The 26,129-nt window shown below is 38.1% G+C and overlaps 2 protein-coding genes across 3 annotated transcripts; both read right to left on the reverse strand.

Moving 5' to 3' along the window:
• Positions 1 to 8,923: 8,923 nt before the first annotated feature.
• On the reverse strand, positions 8,924 to 10,728 carry LOC110604111 (senescence-specific cysteine protease SAG39). The gene is made up of 2 exons (XM_021742212.2): positions 9,727 to 10,728; positions 8,924 to 9,629 (listed from the first exon to the last, which is right to left on the reverse strand). The coding sequence occupies exons 1-2, from the start codon at positions 10,160 to 10,162 to the stop codon at positions 9,037 to 9,039; spliced, it is 1,029 nt and encodes a 342-aa protein (XP_021597904.1). The 5' UTR covers positions 10,163 to 10,728; the 3' UTR covers positions 8,924 to 9,036.
• A 150-nt stretch (positions 10,729 to 10,878) lies between these two features.
• Positions 10,879 to 20,248, reverse strand: LOC110604110 (uncharacterized protein YNL011C). 2 transcript variants are annotated; one of them, XM_021742210.2, is made up of 14 exons: positions 20,023 to 20,248; positions 19,701 to 19,817; positions 19,270 to 19,402; positions 18,717 to 18,813; positions 18,249 to 18,292; positions 16,477 to 16,633; positions 16,082 to 16,153; positions 15,528 to 15,611; positions 14,657 to 14,758; positions 14,333 to 14,380; positions 14,061 to 14,186; positions 12,397 to 12,489; positions 11,287 to 11,493; positions 10,879 to 11,152 (listed from the first exon to the last, which is right to left on the reverse strand). In XM_021742210.2, the coding sequence occupies exons 1-13, from the start codon at positions 20,222 to 20,224 to the stop codon at positions 11,380 to 11,382; spliced, it is 1,389 nt and encodes a 462-aa protein (XP_021597902.1). In that variant the 5' UTR covers positions 20,225 to 20,248; the 3' UTR covers positions 10,879 to 11,152; positions 11,287 to 11,379. The 2 variants fall into 2 exon arrangements, with proteins under 2 accessions (XP_021597902.1, XP_021597903.1); XM_021742211.2 differs by having other exon boundaries at positions 11,239 to 11,493.
• Positions 20,249 to 26,129: the final 5,881 nt, after the last annotated feature.

Consider the following 26,129-nt stretch of genomic DNA (forward strand, 5'->3'; position numbering starts at 1 on the left):
ATGTCCAGTAGGTCCAACAGAGACAGAATAGCTAGAGACCCTAGAAGGTCTTTGGATCTGGGTAGAAGCAGATCAGTAAGGGGAACTGTGCAGGGAGGAATGTCTGAGGATATGGAAGTAGATCAGAGGAGGGATGGCAGTCTCGGTGTGAACATGCCGGAAGAGGGCATGGGAGAATCAGAAGGAGGCACTCAGGCCTCGAGTTATGTCCAGCCACATCACTACCCACCCTATTCACACCATCCAGGGTATTCGATGGGAGGTACATCGGATAACCCCAGTTTTAGCCCTTATCCTCCACATATGCCATACCCACCTTACTACCCACCATACTCTCAGTACCCCATGTACCCACCTCCACCTCCCTATACCAGTACAGCAAACCCTACCCCAGGGGATGTTGCACCTCCACCACCACCAGTACCTACTGTCCCGGAAACACAAGTACCCAAACCTACCTCATCTGGAGGGAGCAAGGTCAAGATGACCGATTACATGAAGTTGGGTGCTCCTCAGTACAGAGCAGGTGATGACCCATTTGAGTATCTGAACAGGGTCAAGACTATTACAGATGAGATAGGGGCTGATGACAGTAGAGCCATTCAGATGGCTGGGTTCACACTGGAGTGCAAGAAGGCACGTGGTTGGTTTAAGAACTATGTGAACCCGAGAGCGGACAGTATGTCCTGGGAGGAGTTCGCAAATGATTTTGCAGGATGGGCTTTCCCTGAGAGCTCTAGAGAGCAGAAGATAGTAGAATTCGAACAGTTGAGGCAGACTGAACAGATGAGTGTGGAGGAGTACACAGACAGGTTCCTGGAGTTGTTGCCATATGCTGGGCAGAATTTGGACACAGATCAAAAGAAGTCAAGTAGATATATTATGAGGCTGCACTCCAGGTATTCCTCTTTGATACAGTCAGCAGAGAGGGAGAGTTTCCATGCCATAGTGGATATGGCTAGGAGAATGGAGGCTTGTGCCATCGTTGAGGGGAAGGTAAAACAGTCAGTGGCACAGTCTTCTGGTTCCAAGACCCCAGGTGGGGAAAGGTTAGACTCTTCTTCTCTGAGTGCAGCAGTTGCAGGCAGTAAGAAGTGGGACAGAGGCCACAGAAAATCTAAGAAGAATAAGTTCTGGAACAAGATCAAGTCAGGTCTGGGTTTAGGCAGTGGCTCAAGCTCTGGCGCAGAGGTTACAGCATGTATGAGATGTGGGAGACCACACAAGGGAGTATGTCTGGCAGGGACAAACACATGTTTCAGATGCGGACAGGCGGGTCATTTGGCTCGAGATTGTCCTAGGGCAGCCTTTGCCGCACCGTCTCAGCAGACAGCCTCCGGCAGTGTGGTGCAGCCAGTAGCTCCAGCCGCAACACAGGCCAGTGGCAGAGGCAGAGGGAGAGGGTCAGCCTCTTCATCAGCAGGATACAGAGGTGAAGGTCCATCAGCTCCGGCACGGATCTTCACTATGACTCAGCAGGAGGCCAATACATCCAACACCGTGGTGGCAGGTAATCTCATCATTGGTTGTTCAGATGTGTATGCCTTAATGGACCCGGGTGCATCTCATTCTTTTGTTGCTCCGAGAGTCGTGGAGAGGGTAGGATTGATGGTCTCTGGGTTAGAGTGTCCCCTATGGGTCAGTGGACCCAAGTGTGACCCGTCAGTGGCAAAGGCAGTCTGCCAATGTAGTCCAGTTTTCATAGAGGGAAGATGCCTTTCCGCCGACCTCGTGGTTCTAGACTTGACAGATTTTGACGTCATTCTAGGGATGGATTGGTTATCGACCCATGGTGCTACCTTGGACTGTAGAGACAAGGTAGTCAGATTCAGAGATCAGGATGGGTCAGAGGTCGTCTTCAGAGGAGACAAGAGGGGTACACCTAGAGGTCTGATCTCAGCTCTTCAGGCTCGTAGGTTGCTTAGGAGGGGATGTCAGGGGTTTCTAGCTCATGTGAGGGAGTTAGATAGTTATGTCAGAGAGCCCGCCTCAGTGCCTGTGGTGAGTGAGTTCTTAGATGTTTTCCCAGACGAACTGCCAGGGTTACCACCTGCTAGGGAGATAGAGTTCGAGATTGAGTTAATGCCTGGTACCAGACCGATCTCTATCCCTCCCTACAGGATGGCACCAGCTGAATTGAAAGAACTGAAGGAACAGTTGCAAGAGCTGGTAGATAAGGGTTTCATCCGACCGAGTACTTCACCTTGGGGTGCTCCGGTTTTGTTTGTGAGGAAGAAGGATGGATCCCTCAGACTTTGTATCGACTACAGACAGTTGAACAAGGTCACTACCAAGAACAAGTACCCTTTGCCAAGGATCGACGATCTATTCGACCAGCTAACAGGAGCAGGTTGTTTCTCCAAAATAGATCTGAGATCAGGGTACCATCAGTTGAGGATAAGGAATGAAGATGTACCGAAGACAGCTTTCAGGACCAGGTATGGGCACTATGAGTTCCTTGTGATGCCGTTTGGGTTGACCAACGCCCCTGCAGCATTCATGGACCTCATGAACAGAGTATTCAGTCAGTATCTGGATCACTTCGTTATTGTCTTCATAGATGATATCTTAGTGTATTCCAGAAATGCAGAGGAGCATGCCCATCACCTGAGGACAGTTTTGCAGACCTTGAGAGAGCATGGCTTGTATGCCAAGTTCTCCAAGTGTGAGTTTTGGCTTAGGAGCATATCATTCTTGGGGCACATTGTGTCAGAACAGGGTATTGAAGTAGACCCCAAGAAGGTAGAGGCTGTAGCTAACTGGCCTAGACCCACCACAGTGACCGAGATCAAGAGTTTTCTGGGTTTAGCAGGTTACTACAGGAGGTTCGTTCAGGACTTCTCAAAGATTGCTGCTCCTATGACCAAATTGACAAAGAAGAATCAGAAGTTCTCATGGACCGATCAGTGTGAGGAAAGCTTTGAGGAGCTTAAGAGGAGGTTGACTTCAACACCGGTGTTAGCTCTGCCAAAAAGTGATGATGACTTCTCAGTATATTGTGATGCGTCCCGTGTGGGACTGGGTTGTGTGCTAATGCAAAATGAGAGGGTGATCGCTTATGCTTCTAGACAGCTGAAGAAGCATGAGCTGAATTACCCCACACATGACCTGGAGATGGCAGCAGTGATCTTTGCACTCAAGATGTGGAGGCATTACCTTTATGGGGTAAAGTGTGAGATCTTCACAGATCATAAGAGCCTGCAGTACATCCTGAGTCAGAGAGAACTGAACATGAGGCAGAGGAGATGGGTAGAGCTGTTGAGTGACTATGATTGCAAGATTCAGTACCATCCGGGTAAGGCGAATGTTGTGGCAGACGCCTTAAGCCGGAAATCACTCGGCAGTCTATCCCACATTTCAGCAGAGAGGAGGCCAGTGGTGAAGGAGTTCCACAGACTTATGAGTGAGGGATTACAGTTGGAGCTGTCTGGCACAGGTGCCTTAGTGGCTCAGATGAGAGTGGCACCCGTGTTTCTGGAGCAGGTAGCTCAGAAACAGCATGAGGACCCAGAGTTGGTCAGGATAGCCAGAACGGTTCAGTCAGGCCAGAATAATGAGTTCAGGTTTGATGGTAAGGGGATCCTCCGCTACGGGAACAGATTATGTGTGCCAGATGACATTGGTCTGAAGGGAGATATTATGGGGGAAGCCCATAATACCAGGTATAGTGTTCACCCTGGAGCCACCAAGATGTATCAGGATCTGAAGAGAGTGTATTGGTGGCCAGCTATGAAGAAGGACGTGGCACTGTTCGTGTCAGCCTGCGATGTGTGTCAGAGGGTGAAACTAGAGCACCAGAAGCCGGCTGGAATGTTGAATCCACTACCGATTCCAGAATGGAAATGGGAGAACATAGCTATGGATTTCGTAGTGGGGTTACCGGCGACGTCCAACAGATTGGACTCCATATGGGTGATTGTGGACAGACTCACCAAATCTGCTCACTTCATCCCTGTCAGGAGTGGTTACTCTGTGGACAAGTTGGCGCAGGTGTACGTAGATGAGATTGTCAGACTGCATGGGGTCCCGGTATCTATAGTGTCAGATAGAGGGCCCCAGTTTACCTCCAGGTTTTGGCGGAGTCTGCAGAACGCTATGGGTACCAGATTAGACTTCAGTACTGCCTTCCACCCACAGACAGACGGACAGTCAGAGAGGACCATCCAGACAATAGAGGATATGCTCAGAATGTGTGTGCTAGATTTTGGCGGTTCTTGGAGGCAGCATCTACCTTTGGTGGAATTTGCCTACAATAACAGCTATCATGCTAGCATAGGGATGGCCCCATATGAAGCTTTGTATGGGAGGAAGTGCAGATCACCTATCTGCTGGGAGGAAGTAGGAGAGAGGACTCTTGCGGGTCCGGAGTTAGTAGAGCTTACCAGCAGGGTGGTACCCATAATCAGAGAGAGGATCAAGACTGCTGCTAGTCGGCAGAAGAGTTATGCAGATATCCGCAGAAGACAGCTAGAGTTTCAGGAGGGGGATTTGGTTTTGCTCAAGGTGTCTCCTATGAAAGGAGTGGTTCGATTCGGGAAGAAGGGTAAGTTAGCTCCACGGTACATCGGTCCTTTTGAGGTGCTTCAGAGGATCGGTAATGTGTCATACAAGCTAGACTTGCCTGCTTCGATGGAGAGAATCCATCCAGTTTTCCATGTTTCTCTATTACGAAAATACGTGTCGGATCCTGGAAAGGTTCTTAGTGAGCCTGATGTAGAGATCCAAGAGGATCTCACCTATGTAGAGCAGCCAGTGCGGATCCTTGACACTCAGATCAGAAAGCTGAGGAACAAGGAAATCCCGATGGTGAAAGTCCTTTGGAACCACCACAATATTGAAGAATGCACCTGGGAGACACGGGAGTCCATGCTCCAGCAATACCCCCATCTGTTTTGAGGTGAGTGTTAGTTGTTCTATGTGTTGCATGTATGATATATTGTATGCTATGTTCTATGTTATGATTGATGCCATGCTTTGTATGTTAGTTGAGGAACATTCGGGGACGAATGTTCTTAAGGGGGGAAGAATGTAATACCCGGCTAGACTCCGGTATCGGAATCCCTACCGTCCGGTGGGACCTCGGATGTCGGAAACCTCTAGAAGGGTAAAACTATGATTTTATGAAATGTTTTCATGAATTTTATGTTTTTAAGTAAGAAACTAAATGAGTTTTTACATGAAAAGTCTTTGGAGGAAAACCCAGGTTCGGCCGCCGAAAGTCAAGTTCGGCCGCCGAACATGCATGTGTGTTGGAGGCACGTTAGGCCCCCGAAAGCATGAGTGAGGGAAGTCCAGGTTCGGCCGCCGAACCTCATGTTCGGCCGCCGAACCTTGCATGCATGCGGAGGCACTTTCGGCCCCCGAACGTGGTCTGGCCAGCCACTATAAAAGGGTCCCTTAGCCGAAAACGGGCGAGTTTTTCCCCATTTTCGGCCAAGGTGAGCTTTCCGCCGCCCCTCACCCATTTTTGATGTTCTTCCTCTAAATCTTTCAAGATTTTCACTTGTTTTCCCTTGGTTTTGAAGATTTAAGCTTTTGAAACAAGTTTTGGAGCTTGGAAGTCTTGGAGCTAAATCCCTCCATTTTCCGAGCTAGGGTCGTTCTTCCTCTCGATCTTCAAGAGGTAAGCTTCGATCTATACTTCTTTTATGTTTTATGGAAGTTTTATGCAAGTTGATGGGGTAGAATGCATGTTTAGGCTTGTTGTTAGGTTTATGGGTTTATGTTGCGATTTGAACAATGTATGTTGGAAATGTGTTGTTTGAAGTGTTGTAGTTGGGGTATATTATAGTTTGAGACCCCTAGGTGTGATGTATGATGTGTATGCATGTGTAGAAACAAGTTTATGCATGTTTTGAGGTGTTTTGGAGGCTGTGGACACAAGGAAGCCAAGTTTCTGCCCTTCGGCAGAAACTCAGGTTCGGCCGCCGAAATGACTTTCGGCCGCCGAACCCCCTTGTGGAGGCAGTTTCGGCTGCCGAAGCCTACCCCCGAAACTCAAGTTTCGTCTCTGTCTGGGAGGTTCGGCCGCCGAAAGTGCCGCCGAACCTGCATGACTTTCGGCTGCAGAGGGACTTTCGGCCGCCGAACCTGCCGCCGAAAGTGCCCTGTTCAGCCATTTCTTGCATGTTTTCATGTGATGTTTTCAGGATGTCTTAGGGGGTTTTTGGGGAGTATTTTAGAGTCATATTCAGGTATGTTTGGTCCCTCATTTGAGTCCACCTGTGTAGGTTCGGACCCGAAGAACCGAGACCCCCAGCAGTGAGCCAGCTGCTTCAGAGTCTCTTCAGAGCTAACCAGAGGTGAGTGGAATAAACTTTAAGTTTTAAAGCAAATTAATGTTTTAGCATGATTCACGCATCATGAATGCCATGAGATGTATCAGGTTGGTTGCATTAGAATTCACGAATATGTTGCATTGCATACTTTGTTGTTGATGTGGATGAATGTTGAATGATCCATTAGCCCTTTTATGTCATGATAGCCTATGTGAGTCCAGGTGTGCCTGCTACGGCTCTACGCCCCTGGCACTATGACTGATTATGGAAGTCCGGGTGTGCCTGCTACGGCTCTACGCCCCCGGCATGTATAAGTAAGAAAGATAGGGGCTAAATGGTGACAAGTTCATCCTTGTTTGAAATGTTTGTGTTATGGCGCATACATGAAAGCATGATTTAAATTGATGTTTTATTATTCTGCTCACTGGGCTCTAGTAGCTCACCCCACTCCATTTATCCCCAGAGTTGCAGGTACAGGATAGATCGGGAAGTCGGCTAGAGTGAAGTTAAGACATGTATGTTGTAATAGATAGTAGTGGACATGAACATGATGTAACGAGTATTTATGACCATGTAATGTAATGAATGATTGATGATGTATTGAGGATTATAGTAGTGCTTGACCTAGAGGTGTGTGAATCCCCATTATGTATAGAGTGTTTAATGAGTAATGATGTTAATGACCATGATTATCCAAGCTGATATGTATGATGATGATACCCCATTAGAGTATTTGATGAGGACTCCAGTGTGGGGTTTATGTATGATTTTGTGCATGCACAGGTTTTGCTTGGATAAGAGAAAAGAAAAATTTTTACAGATCATGTATATGTTGTTATGTATGGGATTCCACAGGTTTACAGGAGGTATGTAGGCTTGCTACGGGTCCCGGCGGCCTTAAGCCGATCTGGATCCTAGCGCCGGTAACGGGTCGGATTTCCGGGTCGTTACATATGCTATGTTTTACCACTCAAAAAATTAACATATTTGAAGAGTATTATAATAAAATAGATGATTCTTTTCCTCCTCTACCACCGCTGCCATCCACCACCATTGGAGTTTAATAAATTTTATTTTCTTAAAAATATAGTTTCTTGAATAGAATTTATTAGTGGATATTAATAATATATGATAATAAGTATTAAAATCTTTAATTTTTTTTATTGCAATTGAGTTTAATGGGATATGAATTTATACTTATTATTATTTTGAATTTAAAATTTTTTGAGGAAATTTTTTATTTCTATTAGTAGGTGGAGTGAATTTATATGTAAAAAATATTATTTTATAAAATAATATCATACGATAATAATATAAAAAAATTTAATATCTGCACAACTTCGAGCAAATGAGTACTTATAATATAAACCTCACCAAATTACATCATAAAAATGTCTTATTATTGTAGGAGAAACATATATATATATACAACATAAGAAAAAAAAGATTTAACTGATCAGCAAAATGAACATGCAAACATTTGAATCTAGTAAAAGAAACCTAAATAGATAATGCATATTACTAACTTACAGAGTGGCTCAGAAAAAGTGGGATGTTGTGTTTGGAGGGGTGTCAAAATGGAATTGGGAATGCTGAGACAATGCCGCCTGCTGTATGGTACAACATAGTGAGTGCATTAGAGCATGTGGAGGCATTGTATTAGATCATGAGCTGACACTGTGAAACAACAAAGGCACAAGTCCTCCATGTAAGGGGGCTTTGGATCCAGAATATCACAAGTCATGGCCTAAGCATATGAATCCTATGGCCATATTGATGGTATAAATAGAAAGAGCTCGTTTAGTTTAACTATTGATTGCAACCGATAACTGATAGACTAATATTGATAGTTAAAGTTATTTTTATATGATTGGAAATGATAAAAGTGATTTATATAATTAAAGTACTATTACAAAATTAGAATTTAAAGTCTCAAAATTATAATTTCTACTTTTAGCAGCCAGATTCTAGGTTGTCTTTCATCTCCAATCTATATATACACTATTTCACAACATTTTGCACTTAATGAAGCCTACTATTATTTGAGATTAGTTAAGAAAGTATTACTTTCATTCAAAAGTATTATTGAGCATTTATAACTAATTCATCTCTCTCTTTTAATTATATATTTTAAAATTATTTAAGAATGTGATAGTTTATTTCGTTCATATGTTTGAATCTATTTAAGGTTTGTATGCTTCGATTAGTTTATGTTTTATTGAAAAATGAGTTATATTTTTGTAGAAGGTTGTAAGAATATTAAAAAACTTGTGGAGATTGTAAAGACTTGTCTCTTGCCAACTGAAAAATAATCAATACTAAAAATGAAAACTCAAAAGGGAACTTTGAGAGAGTGGATGTAAGCTAGTTAAGGTCTTAACAATAAATAATAAAGTAACTATTCAATAAATAATCATCAATCATAATTCCTAGGATTTCTTACATAGCCACCAGCTTTTGTGGAGTTTAATTTTTAAATTGAATTTGGTTGTTGACATTGAAGGCTTGAAATATATTTTATATTTATACTTTTAAGTTCTTAAAAATGAGAAACTTCATCTACTAAAACCTAGCAGCAACTTGTAGTTTAAATTTTACGATTTTCATGCAACTTTGGTGCTTGGACTTGGGGTGCAAGTAGAAGATTGAAAGAGGAATCATCACCCATTTCATTATCAAAGTAAAACTTTAGATACATATACACAATAGGGGGCAACAGTAAAATTTTAAGGTCCACACATCTTTACTTTTCTGCAATTTATGCAGTTGGATAGGAAGGCTCCATGGCTATTCCACAAAGGCCTTCCTTAGCATCAATGTCTCTTTCCATTCTTATGTATCCATCCTCACCCCATGAAGTTCCCCATGAGTTCTTCACTAACCAATACTTTGTACCATCATCACTTGTCCCGTACCCCACTGCAGTAACTCCATGATCTAGCTCAGTTCCACAATCTCCTGTAAACACCCCACTTGAGTAAAACTGAAAGGCAGATCCACTGGCATCAATTGCTACAGAAACTGGCTGGTTGGCTACTGCCTTTTGTAGTGACTCCTCGCTGTTGGCAGGAACATCTTCATAACCTGTAATCTTGGCTGCATGGTTAGATGCCTTCCCATTATTGCAAGTGCCATCCACTCCTTGGTAAGGGTAATTTGCTTCGGTTGCTAGGCCACCATTCTTTATGATGAATTTAAATGCATCATCCATAAGGCCACCTTCACAACCTTGATCTTCACCACTTGTATCGCAATCAACCAATTCTTGCTCTGAAAGCGAGATCAACTTGCCTGTTGAGAGCTTTGTAATGCCTTCCATGGCTGCCACAGCAGAAAATGCCCAGCAACATCCTACAATTTTTTTCATGTATAATGTGATTCAATTGGTAAAAGAAAAATTATAGTACCATGTAAAGACAAGTAAATAGAATAGGCTATTATGCCTTACCACATTGGCCTTGGTCCTTGATGGGTGTGACAGCTCCTTTCTTTGTCCAATCAATGGAAGTTGGCACTGCAGTGATATTTTCATACCTAAACAATGATGTTTCAGATGTCTTAAAAATGGAAGACCTTCTGTATCCACTTCTAGAGTCTCTAAACTCTTCATTGGTTAGGTCTGCAAATGCATTGACACCTAGCTTGTAAGGCCTATTCCCAACATTGTTGAAGGATTCAATGAAATCCACATTCTGCTTGAATATAGTAAAGCGTCTTTCCTTCTCTGCTTTATCTTTATAAACACGTCCATATTTAGCCATCCATATTTCATGCCTCTCAGCCATGCTTACATCTTTCAGCGAGCGTGACCAGGCTTGAGATGCCCAGAGACCCAATACCAAAACCGCCATAAAAATTAGTTTGTTTTCAAGAATTACAGCCATTGATTTTCCAAGTGAATATAATGCTGCTTAAGCTGGTAACCACAGGTGAAAGAGTTTGTAGATGTGTGTATCTGGCACAGGACTAAATTTATTTATAGTTTTGAATTAGTCCCTCTATAGGATTCCTCCAAAGTTGGGTTCCCATATTCCCATATTACTTGGTGAATCCGGCAAGTTGCAAATGATATTGACAACTGAACTTCAGTTTCTTGACGTTGCTTCTATAAGCTTCCAACTTTCCACGGTATCTAGAGTTTGTAGTGTAATGAGAAGCTGTAATTCCTGTTTCTTGGGAGTTGATTTGTCTAATTATTAAGCTGCCTTTTATTGGTCTGTTAGGCTTTGCTCAAGACTGATAAATTGTCTTTGTATTCTGTGACTAGAACCTTGTTTTCCAATTGTGTAGAAGCTTTCGTCATTGAGTTTTGAAAAAAAAAAAGTTAAAATCGATAATCTAAACTCAATTTGAATTTAATCAAGTTATAGTTTAATGATGGCCTCGCAACAGTTAATTACGGGATGATTGTTGAACTAACTTTCATTTGGCCCTGCTGACTGCATCTCCTCTGAGAAGAGCAGCTGAAATTCGTGAAGCTCCATATCTTCATTACCCCCTGCCTGATGACTCAATAATAGATAAAAAATAAAATCTATGCAAGCAACCATACTGTAAAAGATGGCATACAAGATTATAAATATCATCCTTCTATTCTAGGTGGGAAAAAAAAAGGCGTTCTTTAAATATCTCAGATATGCAATCATATTTGACATGTTTCATGTCTGATTCTAGAATCAAAGCAAGTCTGTCATTTGTACAGCATTTGACTACAGCCCGTGAGACATATCATCGGATTCCCAAACATCCTTCAATAAGAACTGATGTGCTGTGATGTATTTGAAATAAAGCTGGCACTGATGTTACAGAACATCCCTCTTATATCCTTGAATCAAAGACCAGATGAATTGAAATCACAAGTGCAAAAAATCTACCTGTGAATCACACAAGACTTTCAGACATTAATATTGTTTACCAAGAAATTGCACATTCAATTAGGACAACAAACTAGCACACGAACTTCATGATTGCTGCTGAGCTCTCATATCTGATGTGGTTGAACTTGTACCTCAATAGAAAAATCTCACTCAAAGTGAATTCCTAGCCATGCGAAAGGTTATGCTTCCTGGATTCCGTTTCTGCTGTCAAATTTTAGTCAACTCTACATGACATTTGCGCTCATATGTCTGCCCACCACATTGGCGAGTGCATTTATTAATGACTCTGGATTAAAGATTATACCCACTTTCGGATCACGAAAAGAGTCAACAAAGATCTGCAGAAAAGAAAAGAAATAGAAAAGGATAACCCCATGATAAATAAAGGAACTCAACATAAAGGTAGATGAACTTAAAGCAAGCACTCTGCTTAGTTTTTCCTGTAACAGGCAACAATCAAGGGTAAATCAAAATCCTAAATCAGAGCACTCAATTATAGCCATGCAAATGACAGCCTATCGCCTCTAAATTCTGACTGTTCCATCTACAGACTCATAAAGATATTATAAAGGCCAAAAAAAATAAGAAGAAAATGATTAAAAGGCACTTTGCATGGAATGGAAACAACCCTAGAAAAAGTAAAGTTGATGGAAGTGTTTCCCTGAGCATATCCAGAGGGAGTTCTGAGGAAAAATTTTCTATTCTTAGAATTTGTTTTGATCACAGTAAAACAGTATCCTGGATAATAGCATTTTACACAAGAAATAAGCATATAAGTACACCAGTCAGTTATTATTCAAATGGATGAAAGTCATGTCAACAAAAATTCATATACTTCAAAGATAAACATAAATATGTTAGTTTTAGCAACTTGTAAGTAATTTGTTTAGTACTGTTAAATTTGGGCCAGGCCTAACTCACCCCAAAAGCTAGCTCAAGGAGGAGGATTGCCTATGACCCATATAAGGAGCACATTACCCCTTTCCACAACCGATGTGGGATTCAACACACCTCCTCACGCCCAGAATTTTTACTGATGCGTGACATATTCATAGGGCGCCCAACATCGGATGGAGAGGCTCTGATACCATGTTAAATTTGGGTCAGGTCTAACTCACCCCAAAAGCTAGCTCAAGGAGGAGGATTGCCTATGGCCCATATAAGGGGTACATTACCCCTTTCCACAACCGATGTGGGATTCAACAAGTACAATTAAAAGTAACGGTGATAGGCAAACATACCACATCAAAGATTCCTTGGGAAGTCAAGCACGGAATATCTATTGGAATTTCACCCTCTTTGGGCACTAAAAGTGTATTGATATACTGATTTGGCTGCACAGAAACATCAACTGCGTTAAATAACATGCTTCCTTCCATATCATTTCGTTTTTGTTATGAAAGATGTTTACACATGTTAAGTATCAACACGTTCGTCAAGAGAATAAATTAAAAAACTTGAAAAGAACGAGTTTCTACGTAAAGCAAAGAAAAAAAGGTAACTGAAGAAAATGAACATGCAAACATTTGGATCTAGTAAAAAATCTAATAGATAATGCTTGTTATTAGCTTAAAGTGGCTCATATTTGGAGATCCGTTATACAGCTAAAGGCCCTGATAAAAGGGGGATGTTTGTGTGGAGTGGAGTATAGTGAATGATTATTATTAGTTTTCATCAAAAATGCAAATGGAGGCGCAAAGACAATGTCCCTGCTGTACAGGACAACAGGATGAACGCATCAAAGCAAGTGGAGGCAGTTTATCACACCACCTGGCCCTGTGAAGCAAGGAAGAATCACAGCCCTCTGTGTAAGGAGGCTTTGGATCCAGAATATCACACATGACCTAAGCATGTGAAAACCTATGGCCGTATTGGCGTCCATATATACAAAGAGTTATCGTGCAGTAGGTTACATGATCTGGCATGTAAAACCACACAGCCTTGTTGACATTGATAGCCAGTTTTCCCAGTGAACTATTTCTTCCTAAATAGGATAAGCATCCTGATTAGGGCTACTCTTTACTCATGGGGAAGCAATTCAATTGTATTTTGAGACCCTTTGAACCTAACTATATAAAGGTTCACTTAATTCAATTAGAACTTCAAGTTCTAGCCTTTGGCCCATTTTCTCATAGTTAATGAAAGAAGGTGTTTCTGTGGAAGTAGGTGCATAACTGAACCACATAAAAATCTGTGTCTCTATTTGAATTGTTTGTTCCGCTTATATCGTGGTTGAATCCATAATTTTCAGCACATAATTTACTAAGAAACTTACTCATAAGTGAATATCATTTAACAAAAATAAAATGAGACTATCTATTTTCATGCATACTTCTATTTCTTCAAATCACATGTTCACTAATATTTTGCTTTGAAAATTTTTTCTCAATCTGCAATAATGATCCACTCATGAAATACCTAAATATACCCTGTTCTTGGGTGCTGGCCAAGACCTAAATCCACTTAATCAAGTGAAATTAGTTTTCTATATGGCCACATAGAAGGATATGCCAGCAGGTAACATAAATCTGTTGATACTAGGGCACCATATTTACTAGAATGTGCGTTTAGTTCTCTATTTATGCTTTAATTTATATGTAATCAAATGTATTTGAGTGTGCTGACAATGGTAGAAATATATAATTAAAAATAGACGTTATAACAGACTATTTCCAAAATATGGGTATAGGCCTATAGTTGTGAATCACAGAAAAGATTGCGACTTCTCCAGTGATTAGCAATCAAAATTATAAATGCCATGTGTTACTACAGAACAAATCATAAATTTGTAAGATCCATTATCCTCCAAAAAATTGTATTTATCAGAGTAGCATATTATCACAACAATTCCATAACACCATTGAGTATGAGGTATCTTAAATTGTAACTCTATCAAGCCACTTACAGAGTTTTCTAGACAATTATGAGTATCTCCATATTTTCTACTTAGAGCATCTGTAATTGCAGTTACAAAGCAAGAAGCAGAGAAGCCACTCGTCTCTCGATCATGTGTACCATTCAGCAAAAGTACCTAATATATACACATGCTAAACATTAAATTTAAATAGACAGTATTTCATGGTCCATCTGGAAAATTCTGTTACATTCCATGCAAATAAATAGCAATCAACTATCCCTTTGCATCAATTACAATACACCAAAAAAACTTGATGGTACCTTGGGGCAGCTCCTTGAAGAGATAATTTCCCCAATGCCACGCAATACCTAAATAGAAGTCATAGTTAATAACACTATTTGTATGCAAAATCTCCCATTTGTTATCGACAACATTTTACTGACAACAGTAGGAAGATTTTTGAAAAATAATAATAATAAAAGGAGAACAAAAAACTAACTCCAACCGTCTGATGCCTGTTACATTTATTTCTCAGATTAAAAGAACCAGTTAGTTGCTAGGACAAGACATACTGAGAAAGAATTGAATTGGTACAGCATAAACAATGATGTACTATCATATTCACGAACGATTAAGAACATTACCAGTGATGGACAAATGGAAGTAAAGAGGGACCCCATAGCATAAACAATGCAATCCACATTACTCAATTGGTCCAGCACAGATGAGTTAACTGTGGGAAAGACCTAAATAATCACAAAAATGAAATTATCACGAGTTTTGAATAGACAAACACTTACATTAACAAATGAAAATATTTTCCACTGCATCATTGCATCCAAATGTAAGAAGATAAGCCAAAAGTTCTGCTCCCCCTCTCTCCCCCACCCCAAAAAAAAAATTGATAACAATAATAATACTGGTGTCTTGCCAATTCCAAGCAAGGATTAATTTTTGGGATAAGTTGAGTTATGACCATGAAAGGCCTTATAAGAAGGAAAAAGTAAATGTGTGCATAATCCAATGCAAAATTGTATGTCAGTAGTTAAAGACAACTTGCAAAACCATTTGACTTAAAGAGAGTAGATCCAAACCTCACATATAATGTGAAAGAAGACTTAACAAACTCGATGTATAACAAAATATTCCATATATATGAGGAATATATCAGTGTTCCCGTTTCGCATGCCAAAATATTTAATGAAGTGAAAATATAATAGAGAGGCCACATATTGGAGGAAGAAACATTGGTATTCCATTTGACATGTCAAAGAAGTAATGACTACAAAAGAATACACATTCCAAATGACCCAAAACATAATTACCAATTATAATCTTACTGAAGTGAAAATGTCAGGATAAAGTATCAATACTTCAGGATCTAGCAATATAAGATAAATGAGAGATACTGAGCCACTTGCATAACATAGCATCACAAAAGGACATGAGAAAGAACAATAAGCAAATGACAAAATTATCTGCTATAGAGGAGGAACCAAAATATATAATATTTACCTCATGTAGAGAATTTCCACCCTCACTTGACATGTAGAACACCCTCTTTATTCTTGAAGAAAGTGCTGGAACTGAAGCACATCCCTACCCATAAAACTTTCTCCCATAAGATTAAGGACTGTGATGTGCTAGAGTGTTAAAAACATAATCTACTATAAATATGGTAGTAAATTTTCAATTCAGTACATTTTCATAGTGAAAATTTCTCAGTAAAGAGTAAAGAGCAAAAACTCAAATCAATATCTCATCTGCCAGATTTTCTTCAATCCACCAACTCAATTGACATTATGAATGTTTCAGAAAATGGTCTCAAGATTTAGGTATCAAATATTGCAACTGCACCACATCAACATTTTATGACTACCACACAGTTGATGCCACCACATAAAACAATTGTCATCATTATCACCTCAATACGCCACCCCCATCATCATTACTAATTAGCAGTCACAGTTTGAATTATCTTCATTTAAATATTAACAAGATACAGAAAATGCTAAAAGGAAGCTTATGATAGAGGCTTACAGTAATTACAGTAACAGTGGGTAGCATACCTTATTAACAGGTAGCATAGTACCACTGGCTGGATGAGATATTTCATTCTGACCCCGTATAACAGTCCCATCCTTTATGTAAATTGCACAAGCAATTAAAAAGAAAAGGTCAGAAAATGGATTTCTGGCATTTATTCTTGCAAAACTTGATAGCATAACTATAAGAGTTAATGGTGAACCAGAAGAACAATATTACAACCATAGAACTATACATAGAGTTGCATAAAACATCTTCAACAAGTTGCAAATATAAATGAACTACAATTTACCAAAAGAGGTTTATGCAGTATGCACAAGGATAAATTGAGGAAAACAAAGGTTCAAGTAGACACAATATTTGCTGAACAAGTCAAGCACAATATTTGTTGAAAATTTGAAATGTAAAATCACAGTACCCATAATTCGCATCCTAATGTAAGCCTGTCATTTGTTGAGATCACAGGGAGGACCAAACTTTCAGGTGGAATCTCTGAAACACGTGAAAACAAAAATATCGCAGCATCTAAAGACTGAAAAAATATGCGTGCTCCCGCAAAGAAAAAATTCCCAATGCTGCAAAAATATTGGACATCAGTTAAGTGATGGTGAGTTCAAAATTTTGATTGCATATTGAAGAGGAAACAGGAATTCAATCTGGCATTGGAGTCTTTTTATCACAATATATGCCCTTTCTAATTCACTTCTTGTATGTAGCTGTAAAGACAAACAGAGAAACCGCCAAAAAAAAAGTGAGAAAAGAAGAAAGTGGACATTCAATTGATCAGTTCTCACTTACATGTACCACAACAATGCCCAAGGCATCCTAATGATTCATGATCAGTGAGAGACCAATTATTTAGATGGGGTGGGGGAGGGGGGAGGAGGAGGCAAGTGTACAAAAGAAATATGTGACTAAATTTCGTTAAAATTTTCATCTTTATGTTGTATTCGTTGAGCATTTACTAAGTTACAAAAAGTAAAATGCATCAATTCACTTCAAAGCTCAAATAATTTTTAGCAATTTACCATTTCATATTTTCAATTTTTAGATAAATCTTTATTTAGATTGTTATGTTTGCTAAATCAATTCGGCCAGTCCACTCCTTATTTTCACTTTCATGAGAAGTAGGTAGAAAATTTTAAATGAATACGTAATTACCAAACATACAGACATCAAATTGTAAAAAACAAATAAAAAATCTTTTGCAGGCTAAGGTAGAAAATATCAAATGAGTAGGGTAAATATTGACTATATATAGAATAAAATTTATAAAGTGTAGACTCTTAAGTGTAGAAATATGGATTGAGTAATATCTAAAGAAGATAAATTAAAAAGTTCAAGGTAAATCTGTAAACTTTCCAAAGTTTAGAGGGCTAGTCTAGAATATATTCATAAATAGAGGTAAAATGTTTTTAAACATTTTACGAGTGCAGATGTACATTTGCAGGGGTGGAATGCACATAGAAATTTGGGGGGTAGATTATAGAACATTTTTTTAAGTATAATCAAACATACATGTGAAAGCTTAAGTTTTGAAAAGTTTGGGGAGCGGAGGCCCCTACAGTCCCAGCCCCTCTAGGTCTGCCACTGCTTATGGCCACAATGAAATTTCATGATTTATACATAGGATTTATAACTGCATCCAAGAAACCAAATTATTGATTGTAATGCATGCAAACAAAAGGATTGAAGTGTCCCCAGTAAAGTGAGCAGTTCCAGAACATCTACAGGAAGAAACTAAGGTTTTAAGCTGCCTACGAAGTGGCATGGGATTCTAATAACTCATCTGAAATGCATCCGATAGTGCCACCAAGGTTGGCTTCAACCTAGAACTCCCCAATGAGATGTTCGGAAAGGACCAGAAAGAAAGGCCAATTTGCTATGTATGTCAGTGCATGCATGCATACATGTGCGTGTTTGTGTTTGTGTGTTTGTGGGAGAGAGAGAGAGAGAGAGAGATTCCATCAATAAAGCACCATTTTCAGAACACAAAAAGTATAGAGTCATCAACCTAATCAATCATAGTCCGAATAGGAAGCCTACTCCAACATTAAGTTTCAAGATCTTGATCATTGAAATTCCAAGTATGTAAACATAATCATATGATGTAACAGAAAAGAAGCCTAGTTTATTATTCTAAGGTGAGGCATAACTCCAGTAAGATATATGTGAAAATGGGAATAGTACCTGCCATTACTAAAGCAAAATGATTCATTAGGCCGACGCAGGATCTGTATCATAAAAATTAATGTTGTAGAATGCATCATAACAATGGAATCTAAATAATATGTTGAAGAACCACAAGTAATCATGGTAATGATATTCAGAATACTAAAACTACTTAATTTTTCAAATACTAGTACTCATTTTAAGAATAAATTCTTAATTGTATTTGTATATTACAGGACATAATGAAATAAAATGGACAAAAAGTAAAATAAAAAAATCTATCAATGTTATGATAACAATTCAAGAAAAGAGGAAAAAAAAAGTTCCTTTATAATTATCTATGTTGAATAATATGGAAGTATGAGCCCATAGCTCTTCAACAACAAAGGTAAAAGGCACACAAAAAGTATTTGTAATAAATAGAAAAAAAATCAATTGTCAGTAACTAAAGGTTGACAACCTGGTGTCGTTTTCATATTAGGGTACCTCATTTTGGAAATAAACAAGAAAAGCTCGAATTGTTTCTCTGTATGGTCTTGACACACCTGTCCATAAAGCATGTTCTTCTTCCACAATATCATACCTGTCAAATTCTCGATTCAGCAAACCATGGTTCAATACTATAGTTATACCTAGCAAGGAACACAACAGAAATTCAGGGCATAACCACCACCAGTGCCCCAACCCTCCCCCGCCCCAACAAACATACACGCGCACGTCCAAAAAAATATTCAATGACAAGGAGATCATACAAAATATGGAAGATCTAATCCAAATTTGCACATTCCCATGTGCATGCACAAGCAAACAAAGAGACAAAGATAATGAGAAACAGAGTGATGTCCATGAATAAAACATCATCTGAAGTTGATAATCTAGACAAATGTAGCTATTAAGGAAAAAAGATCAAAATGTCCCTGGTATTATATTTAAAATAAAATGTGCATGAAACAGGTTACTAATTTATGGAAATACTATCACAAATAAATTAAGTGAGAAAAAAAAATTTTAATCCCTGCAGCTTAATTGGATACACTACCATTCTGATTTGGCCTGAGGTGCATCAAGAGGTAAACGATGACCAAGCAATCTTCGGACAGCAAGGGCCTCAGCAGTACTTTGGTCAGACAATCTTAAACATCTTGACCGAATGTCTCCAACAGCAGGACCACCTAAAAAATTCATTTAACCAGTTAACATCCATCCCATAAACAAGAAAGTTCCTCAAAAACGGGAAGAAACAGTAAAAGGAAAGTGCAACATTTTTCTAGGAACAAAAAGTTACAGGAACACACGATTAAACTCAACATGTTAATGATCTCAGAAGGTACATTTTATGACTAGGCACAGTATGTCCCAACGTAACTAAACTGATTAATTTTCTTCCATCACCTTGTTTTACATCCAGAATTTGTTTCCATTACTGACCAAGACCCAAAAAGGAAGAAGCTTTAAGTTTATGAAATATACCAAGCACACGAACAATCTCAGCAGTACTGCCTCCATCGTCAGAAACAGGCAGAACATGAGCAACACGAGTGGTTAACTTCTTAAGCTCTTCCACAACGCCATTAAATGCAGTACCACCTGCAGTAGCATCATCAAACTAATGCAGGAGAATTAGTGAATTAATTTAACAAATTATTCGCACAGAAGAAAGAAAAACAAACACAATTACCAAATAAATTTCCTCTCTTTATGAAAACTACGAGATTATAAAATTTTCAGGAATTAAGCTACATATTCAAGATCTAAAGCAAAAAGAAAGGGGAAGGGGGGAGAGAGGACAGACCTGAGAAGACAAGAAGAGAAGGCTGGGTGCGGATAGGACTTGAGATGGTAGTGGAACAAGGGCATTGACGGGAAGCAGCCATTGAGAGAGATTTGGATTTGGGGTTTGAATTGAAAGAGAAGAAGAAGAAGGGAAAATTGGGAGAGTGGAGGAGGAGAGGATTTGCCTTGATTATCAGGGGTCCCAACACTGTGTCCGCCATATTCCCGCGATTTCTACGACCACTGCCCCCCACCCTATAAACTAATATTTTTAATAAAATTAGTTCTATTTATTTGAAACTGAACTGAATTTTTTATTTTTTTTAATTTCCATTTATTTTAAAAATATATGTGTAAAAAAAATTTCATAAAAACATTACTAAAAATAATTTATTTTTAATTGTTTGATTGGAATGTTAAATAATAAATAATAAGTAATTCATTTTTCTCTATATGAAAGGGGAGTTTTTTTTTTTTATCGATAGGAGTCAATCTCTTTCATCCGAATTTCATTAGCTAATATGCTTTTTTTGTCTTAAGGTGAGAGTTTAATACAAACGAGACAGAAAGGAGGCCTTTGGCCAAGAAATATTAAAGTTGAAAGCTCAGATCAATGAAATTAAGGTATTAAGAAGGAGACCCAAGAGTTGGAGGATAAGTTTCGGGTCGATCTGGATGAAGCTAACACTTCCAAGCTGGATCTTGAGAATCGGGCAAAATTTGTCGGGAATCAGGTGGTCCTATTGCAATGCCAAGTCCTAAGAGCTACAAGCTCAAGCTAAAGGCGTCTAGGCTACTTCTATCAAGGTTGCTGAGCTCGAGGCAAAGTTACAAGAGACGGTGGCTTAGGATGGAGAGATGTTCATACAAGACCAGGATTCGGTGAAGAAGGAATTAGTAAAGCGATTTGCTTCTAAGGTTTTCTCTTAGATAGACGACATCTTCTCCGAAGAGGAGGATGACGTTAAAGAGGAGGAGGGGTGTGTTGAGAAAACTCCCAACGACCGAGTCTCTACACATAATATAATAGATGTAAAAAATAGTGATATAATAGAGACTCGAGTAGAGGAATTTGAAAATATCCCTCCTCCTATGTACTTTTTTGTGACTAATGAATATCTTGTCATTATTTTTACCGAGTGTTTGTATACCTTGTGCTCATTTGCATAATTCTTTTAAGACTTAAACAATTTCTTCTTTTTAAAGAATTGCCAAGAGTTAACACTTGCCCATCATAGTAGTAATAAATAGCTTGAAAATCCTTGAACAATGGGGATAATACCCAGACATATAGCTTAGCATATATTTGCCTTAGGTCTGAAATATTCTACGAGATTTTCCATGATATTGAGGCCATAAGCACCCGTTCTGTAGCTTAGGCCTCGAATGTCTCAACAGTCTCACATGGAGCTATCTCCTGGTAATTAAATTTGGCAAAACCTGCCTAGTGGCCTAGCATAAATCCCTTGATTAGTGGGGCCCTTGCCGACTTTTTTGGTCTGGCCTATACCTACCCTATGGCCCTGGGGTATGCCTTATGATTTCTTATGGGGGATTAACACCGAGCGGGACTCGCCCTGTGGCCCCTTATAATCACTTTGGATTAGTGGAACTAATGTCCGGATGGTCTGCCAGAACCAGCCTCATGACCTGGTCTGGCGAAATCCGCCTTGTGGCCTTATTTAGTGGTAAACCCCGGATGGTCTGGCGAAACTCGCCTTGTGACTTGACTTGATGGAATCCACCTTTAGGCCTTATTTAGTGGGACCAATGCCTGGATGGTCTGGCGAAACCCGTCTTATGACCTGCCTTGACAGAACCCATTTTGGGGCCTTATTTAATGGGATCAACGCCCGGATGGTCTGGCGTAATCCGCCTTATGACTTGGCCTGGTGGAACCCACCTTGTGGCCTTATTTAGTGGGACCAATGCCCAAATGGTCTGGTGAAACCCACCCTGTGACTTGACCTGGCGGAATCTGCCTTAAGATTTTGTTTAATGGAACCAATACCCGAATGGTATGGCAAAACCCACCTTATGATCTGCCCTGGTGGCACCCGCCTTGTAGCCTTGTTTAGTGGAACTAATGCCCGAATGGTCTGGCGGAACCCACATTGTAATCTGACTTGGCGAAACCCGTCTTGTGGCATTGTTTAGTGGGACCAATGCCTGGATTTTCTGGCAGAACTCACCTTACCTAGCCTAATGGAACCCGACTTGTGGCCTATTCTTGTCTCCTTAATCCTTTTTCTTTTTTGAGGAAGATAATCACATCATTCCTTATCACTGAAGAACACAACATATGAAAATATTTCATTAACTTTATTATTAAAATAATGTCCTCATGTTACAAATATACCAAGAGTGGGGGATCACTCGGCTTTCCAATTTGGTTGGTTTATAAAACTTCTGGGTAGGTGAGGACCTCGAGACTTAAATGGTCTTTTTCAACGTACCATACCAGTAACTACATCTGCAGTTTACTTATTTTTCCTGATCATCCCTAGGTCCTTCCATTATTACATGTATGACCCCTACAAGTTATCAATCAAGGGTTTTTTTGGGAGTTGTTTTCTCGAGCTCAGGTCTCCTCTCTTCCCTTCCCTTCCCTTCTTGGTGAATTTTCGAAGAGTGTTGTCCCTTATCAATCTCTCAATCTCATTCTTTAGTTGTTGACATTCTTCTATTGTATGACCATTATCTTCATGGAAGTGACAATACTTTATTTTGTCTTGTTTTTCTATTTTCTCGGAGTTGAACTTAGATGGCCACCTGATTTTTTTATTATTTTTCCTGATCCATATCAAAGTACGAGTCCGTGAGTTATTTAACGGAGTATAATTTTTATACTTACTTTGATCGTCCCTTCTTTGATAGATGAGATAACTCTTGTGATTCCCTTCATGTCCTCGCCTCTCGGACTTTTGACTTTGCTTTTGCTTCACACTCTTGTCTTCTTTTAGTTCTTGGATTTCATCATCCAGCCTGATATACTTTTAGACTTTATCTATCAACTGTTGATACGTCGCGACTGGATTTTTAATTAAGGAATCCATAAATTTGACATGGTGGATTCCTTTTTTCAATGCTTCACACACTATCTCATGACTTAACTCTTCACCTATATGACTTTAGCATTGAAACATGAGATAAAACTCCTAAAAAGACTCACCCTCTAAGTCGTTAACGTCCAAAAGTTGAATGGTTGTCTTGAAGATCGCCAGGTGACTTCTTGAATCTGTTGTTCCATCATACTTGTCCAAGCTAGGCCGCTTGAACCTAGTCGGAAAGGTTTCTGCTAATATTTCTTCCGAAAGAGGCGAGGCACCATCTAAGCTGAAATCTTTCTCTTGTTCCTTTTGGTACCTTTACATGGCACGTACTAGCTTTTAATCAACTCTTTTTAGAGTTTCGTCTGATTCATTTTCAGACTCAGCCTTTCCTTTAGGCTGTTTTTTTACTGCCTCTATCCGAGCCCTTAGGGTGCTATAGAGGCTTCCTCCCTTCTTACGGGGGCCATGTGCGATACTTTCGCTCGAGCCTTGTACTGCTCAATAGCAGCCTGTAACTTTTGGATGTACTGGAACATCTGCTCACTATTTAAATTGGTGAAGTCCGCTTCATTAACTATTGGGGCGCATCTTGCCCGTTATATAAGGCAGAAGAAGCGATGACCCTTTGTGGGTGGCGATATTAGCAGAAACTCGCGAACTTTCGGCCATTTTGAAAGTGAAAGGAGAGAGGATGTTCTTTTATGGGAAAACGAATAGGAGATCAATCGTAATCCAAATGAATGGAGGATTTAAAGGATACCCCCGCAACAAAATCAGATGACGTTGTAGAGATTGGATTGATGACGTGGTCGAAATGGAACTGTGCTGTGATTGAATAGACTTGCAAAAAAGAGAAGGTGAGGTGGTGGTGGATGCCTACAGCAGCCACTCTGACGCAAGTCAGTAAACTGAAAACAAGAGAGAATGCACTGAATTGCTTAGAATTTAAGTAGTGTTTCAGAACAACATACTTACCTCTATAACTCTTCTCCTTTTATATTCTAAAGAGGTAGAGATGAATATGATATTTTCCGATAATTTGATATTAATGTGGCCGGTTGCTTTGATAAGGGATATCAACAGCTAATAGGTGAGAAATCCCGCGATTACAGGTATAAGGAAAATACGCTGGGCTGCGCTTGATAACGGTAATTTCGTGCCGAGACTCGCTCTATCCCTTTGATGATTGAACCGGGTATTAATATGTCTGGGTCTTTCTTTTCTCGTGTCGAACCACATTTCTTATTTAAAAATTTTTACTTTTACAGTGATAGCTCATAATTTATTTTGAGCTGTTATTATATAGTATTAATAATCTACGCTATATATAAAAGTGGGAAGAGGGAAAATATTAAGATTTCCTAACCTATCACTACTATATTTTATTAATTACAATTTTATTATTATTTAAAAATTTTTAATTTAATTATATTAGTATTTTATTTAAATTCAAATTAAATAAAGAAATCTATTAATATTTAAATTATAGTTCATTAAATTTTATTATAAAAAATTCTCTTAACATTTAAACTATTTGTATTCAAATTTTATTATAAATTAAATTATGATATTTTAAAAAATAGTTATAATTTATTATTATTTAAAAAATTTTAATTTAATTATTTAATTATATTATTAGTCTATTTAAATTTAAATGAATTGAAGCCATCCTTGATTAAATTTTATTATAGAATTTTTTTAATATTTAAATTCTATTTATTAAAATTTTATTGTAAATTAAATGATTTTTTTAAAAAATAATAAATTAAAAAATCCTATATAAAAATTAAAAATAAATAATTTTATAACGAGTTAAAAATATGTTCAAAACATAGAACAATGTTTAAAATTACATCTAGGAAAAATATAAATTTACTCATGTAGCATAACATATTGCTTTTTTTTATTATTAGATGTAAGATTCGTTTGATGTTTAGGCACACCTTGCAACACATAAACAATAAAATAAATTATTTTAATTAATTAAAAAATATTTTAATCAATTAAAATGTTCTCCTTACCGTCGTTGTCTCAATCACCCACATTCTCAAGACCATCCATTTTTACTGCTCTATTTTTCAAGGCTTTAGATAAAAAAATTTCACATACTTAGATAAAGATAATTTCTCTTCAATTTATTTTCTTTATTTGGAATAGTTAATTTTGAGAAAATTAAAAAAATCTTTTTTTTTATTTTCATATTTAATGAAGTTAATAATATAAGAATTAATTTTAAATTAAAATTATTTATATTAACATTATTTAAATAACCCTTGAAAACCTTTTTTTTTCTTTTTCTTTTTCTTGTCCTTATTTATTTTAACTTCAAAATTGTTTATGCTTTCCTAATTAATAAATTCTTCTCTTTTTTTAATAATTTAATTTAATTTTATATTAAGTACTAAAATTTAAAAAGAAAAGTCATTTTAATGGCAAGAAAATTATATAAAATTTAAATTTTAAATATTGTAAAAAATATTAATAATTTTTTAAAAGAAATATTTTCAATATGATAATAATTGAGTACTTGTACTACTACCCATAGGTGGGTGGCTGATAATTTTGAAAATCCAACAATTTTGCTCAATAATCAAATATCCAATAAATTTCATGACGCATGATCAAACTGGATCCTCTAACCTTGTTAATTCTTGTAACAAAAAAATTAAATTCTATTTTGTAGAATTCATTTCATTTCTATTAAAAAAATTCATTTGTTTGAATTATATTTTAAAATAATAGAGAATTCTTCCGACTAAAATAAATTAATACCAAATTCAAATTAATTTATTTTTGTAAAAAGAACCACAAATTAATAATTTGTTAAAAAAAAATTAGTTATAGTTTCACGAATTTTTAATTAAAGATCTAAACTTAAATTTGTAACAGATGAGCACCTATATCTTTATAAGGTTAATCAAGTGAGAATTTTCTGTTAAAACTATAATTTTTAATATTATAACGTTTTTTTTTTTTTGAAATAAAGAACAACTCTAAGGCTTATTGATACTTCACATCTCCAAAATGTAGCCTCACGAGCCATTAGAAGCAGATTGAAAACGCACAAAGAAGA

This window comes from Manihot esculenta, chromosome 16, assembly GCF_001659605.2.
Source record: "Manihot esculenta cultivar AM560-2 chromosome 16, M.esculenta_v8, whole genome shotgun sequence".
Classification (NCBI taxonomy): domain Eukaryota; kingdom Viridiplantae; phylum Streptophyta; class Magnoliopsida; order Malpighiales; family Euphorbiaceae; genus Manihot; species Manihot esculenta.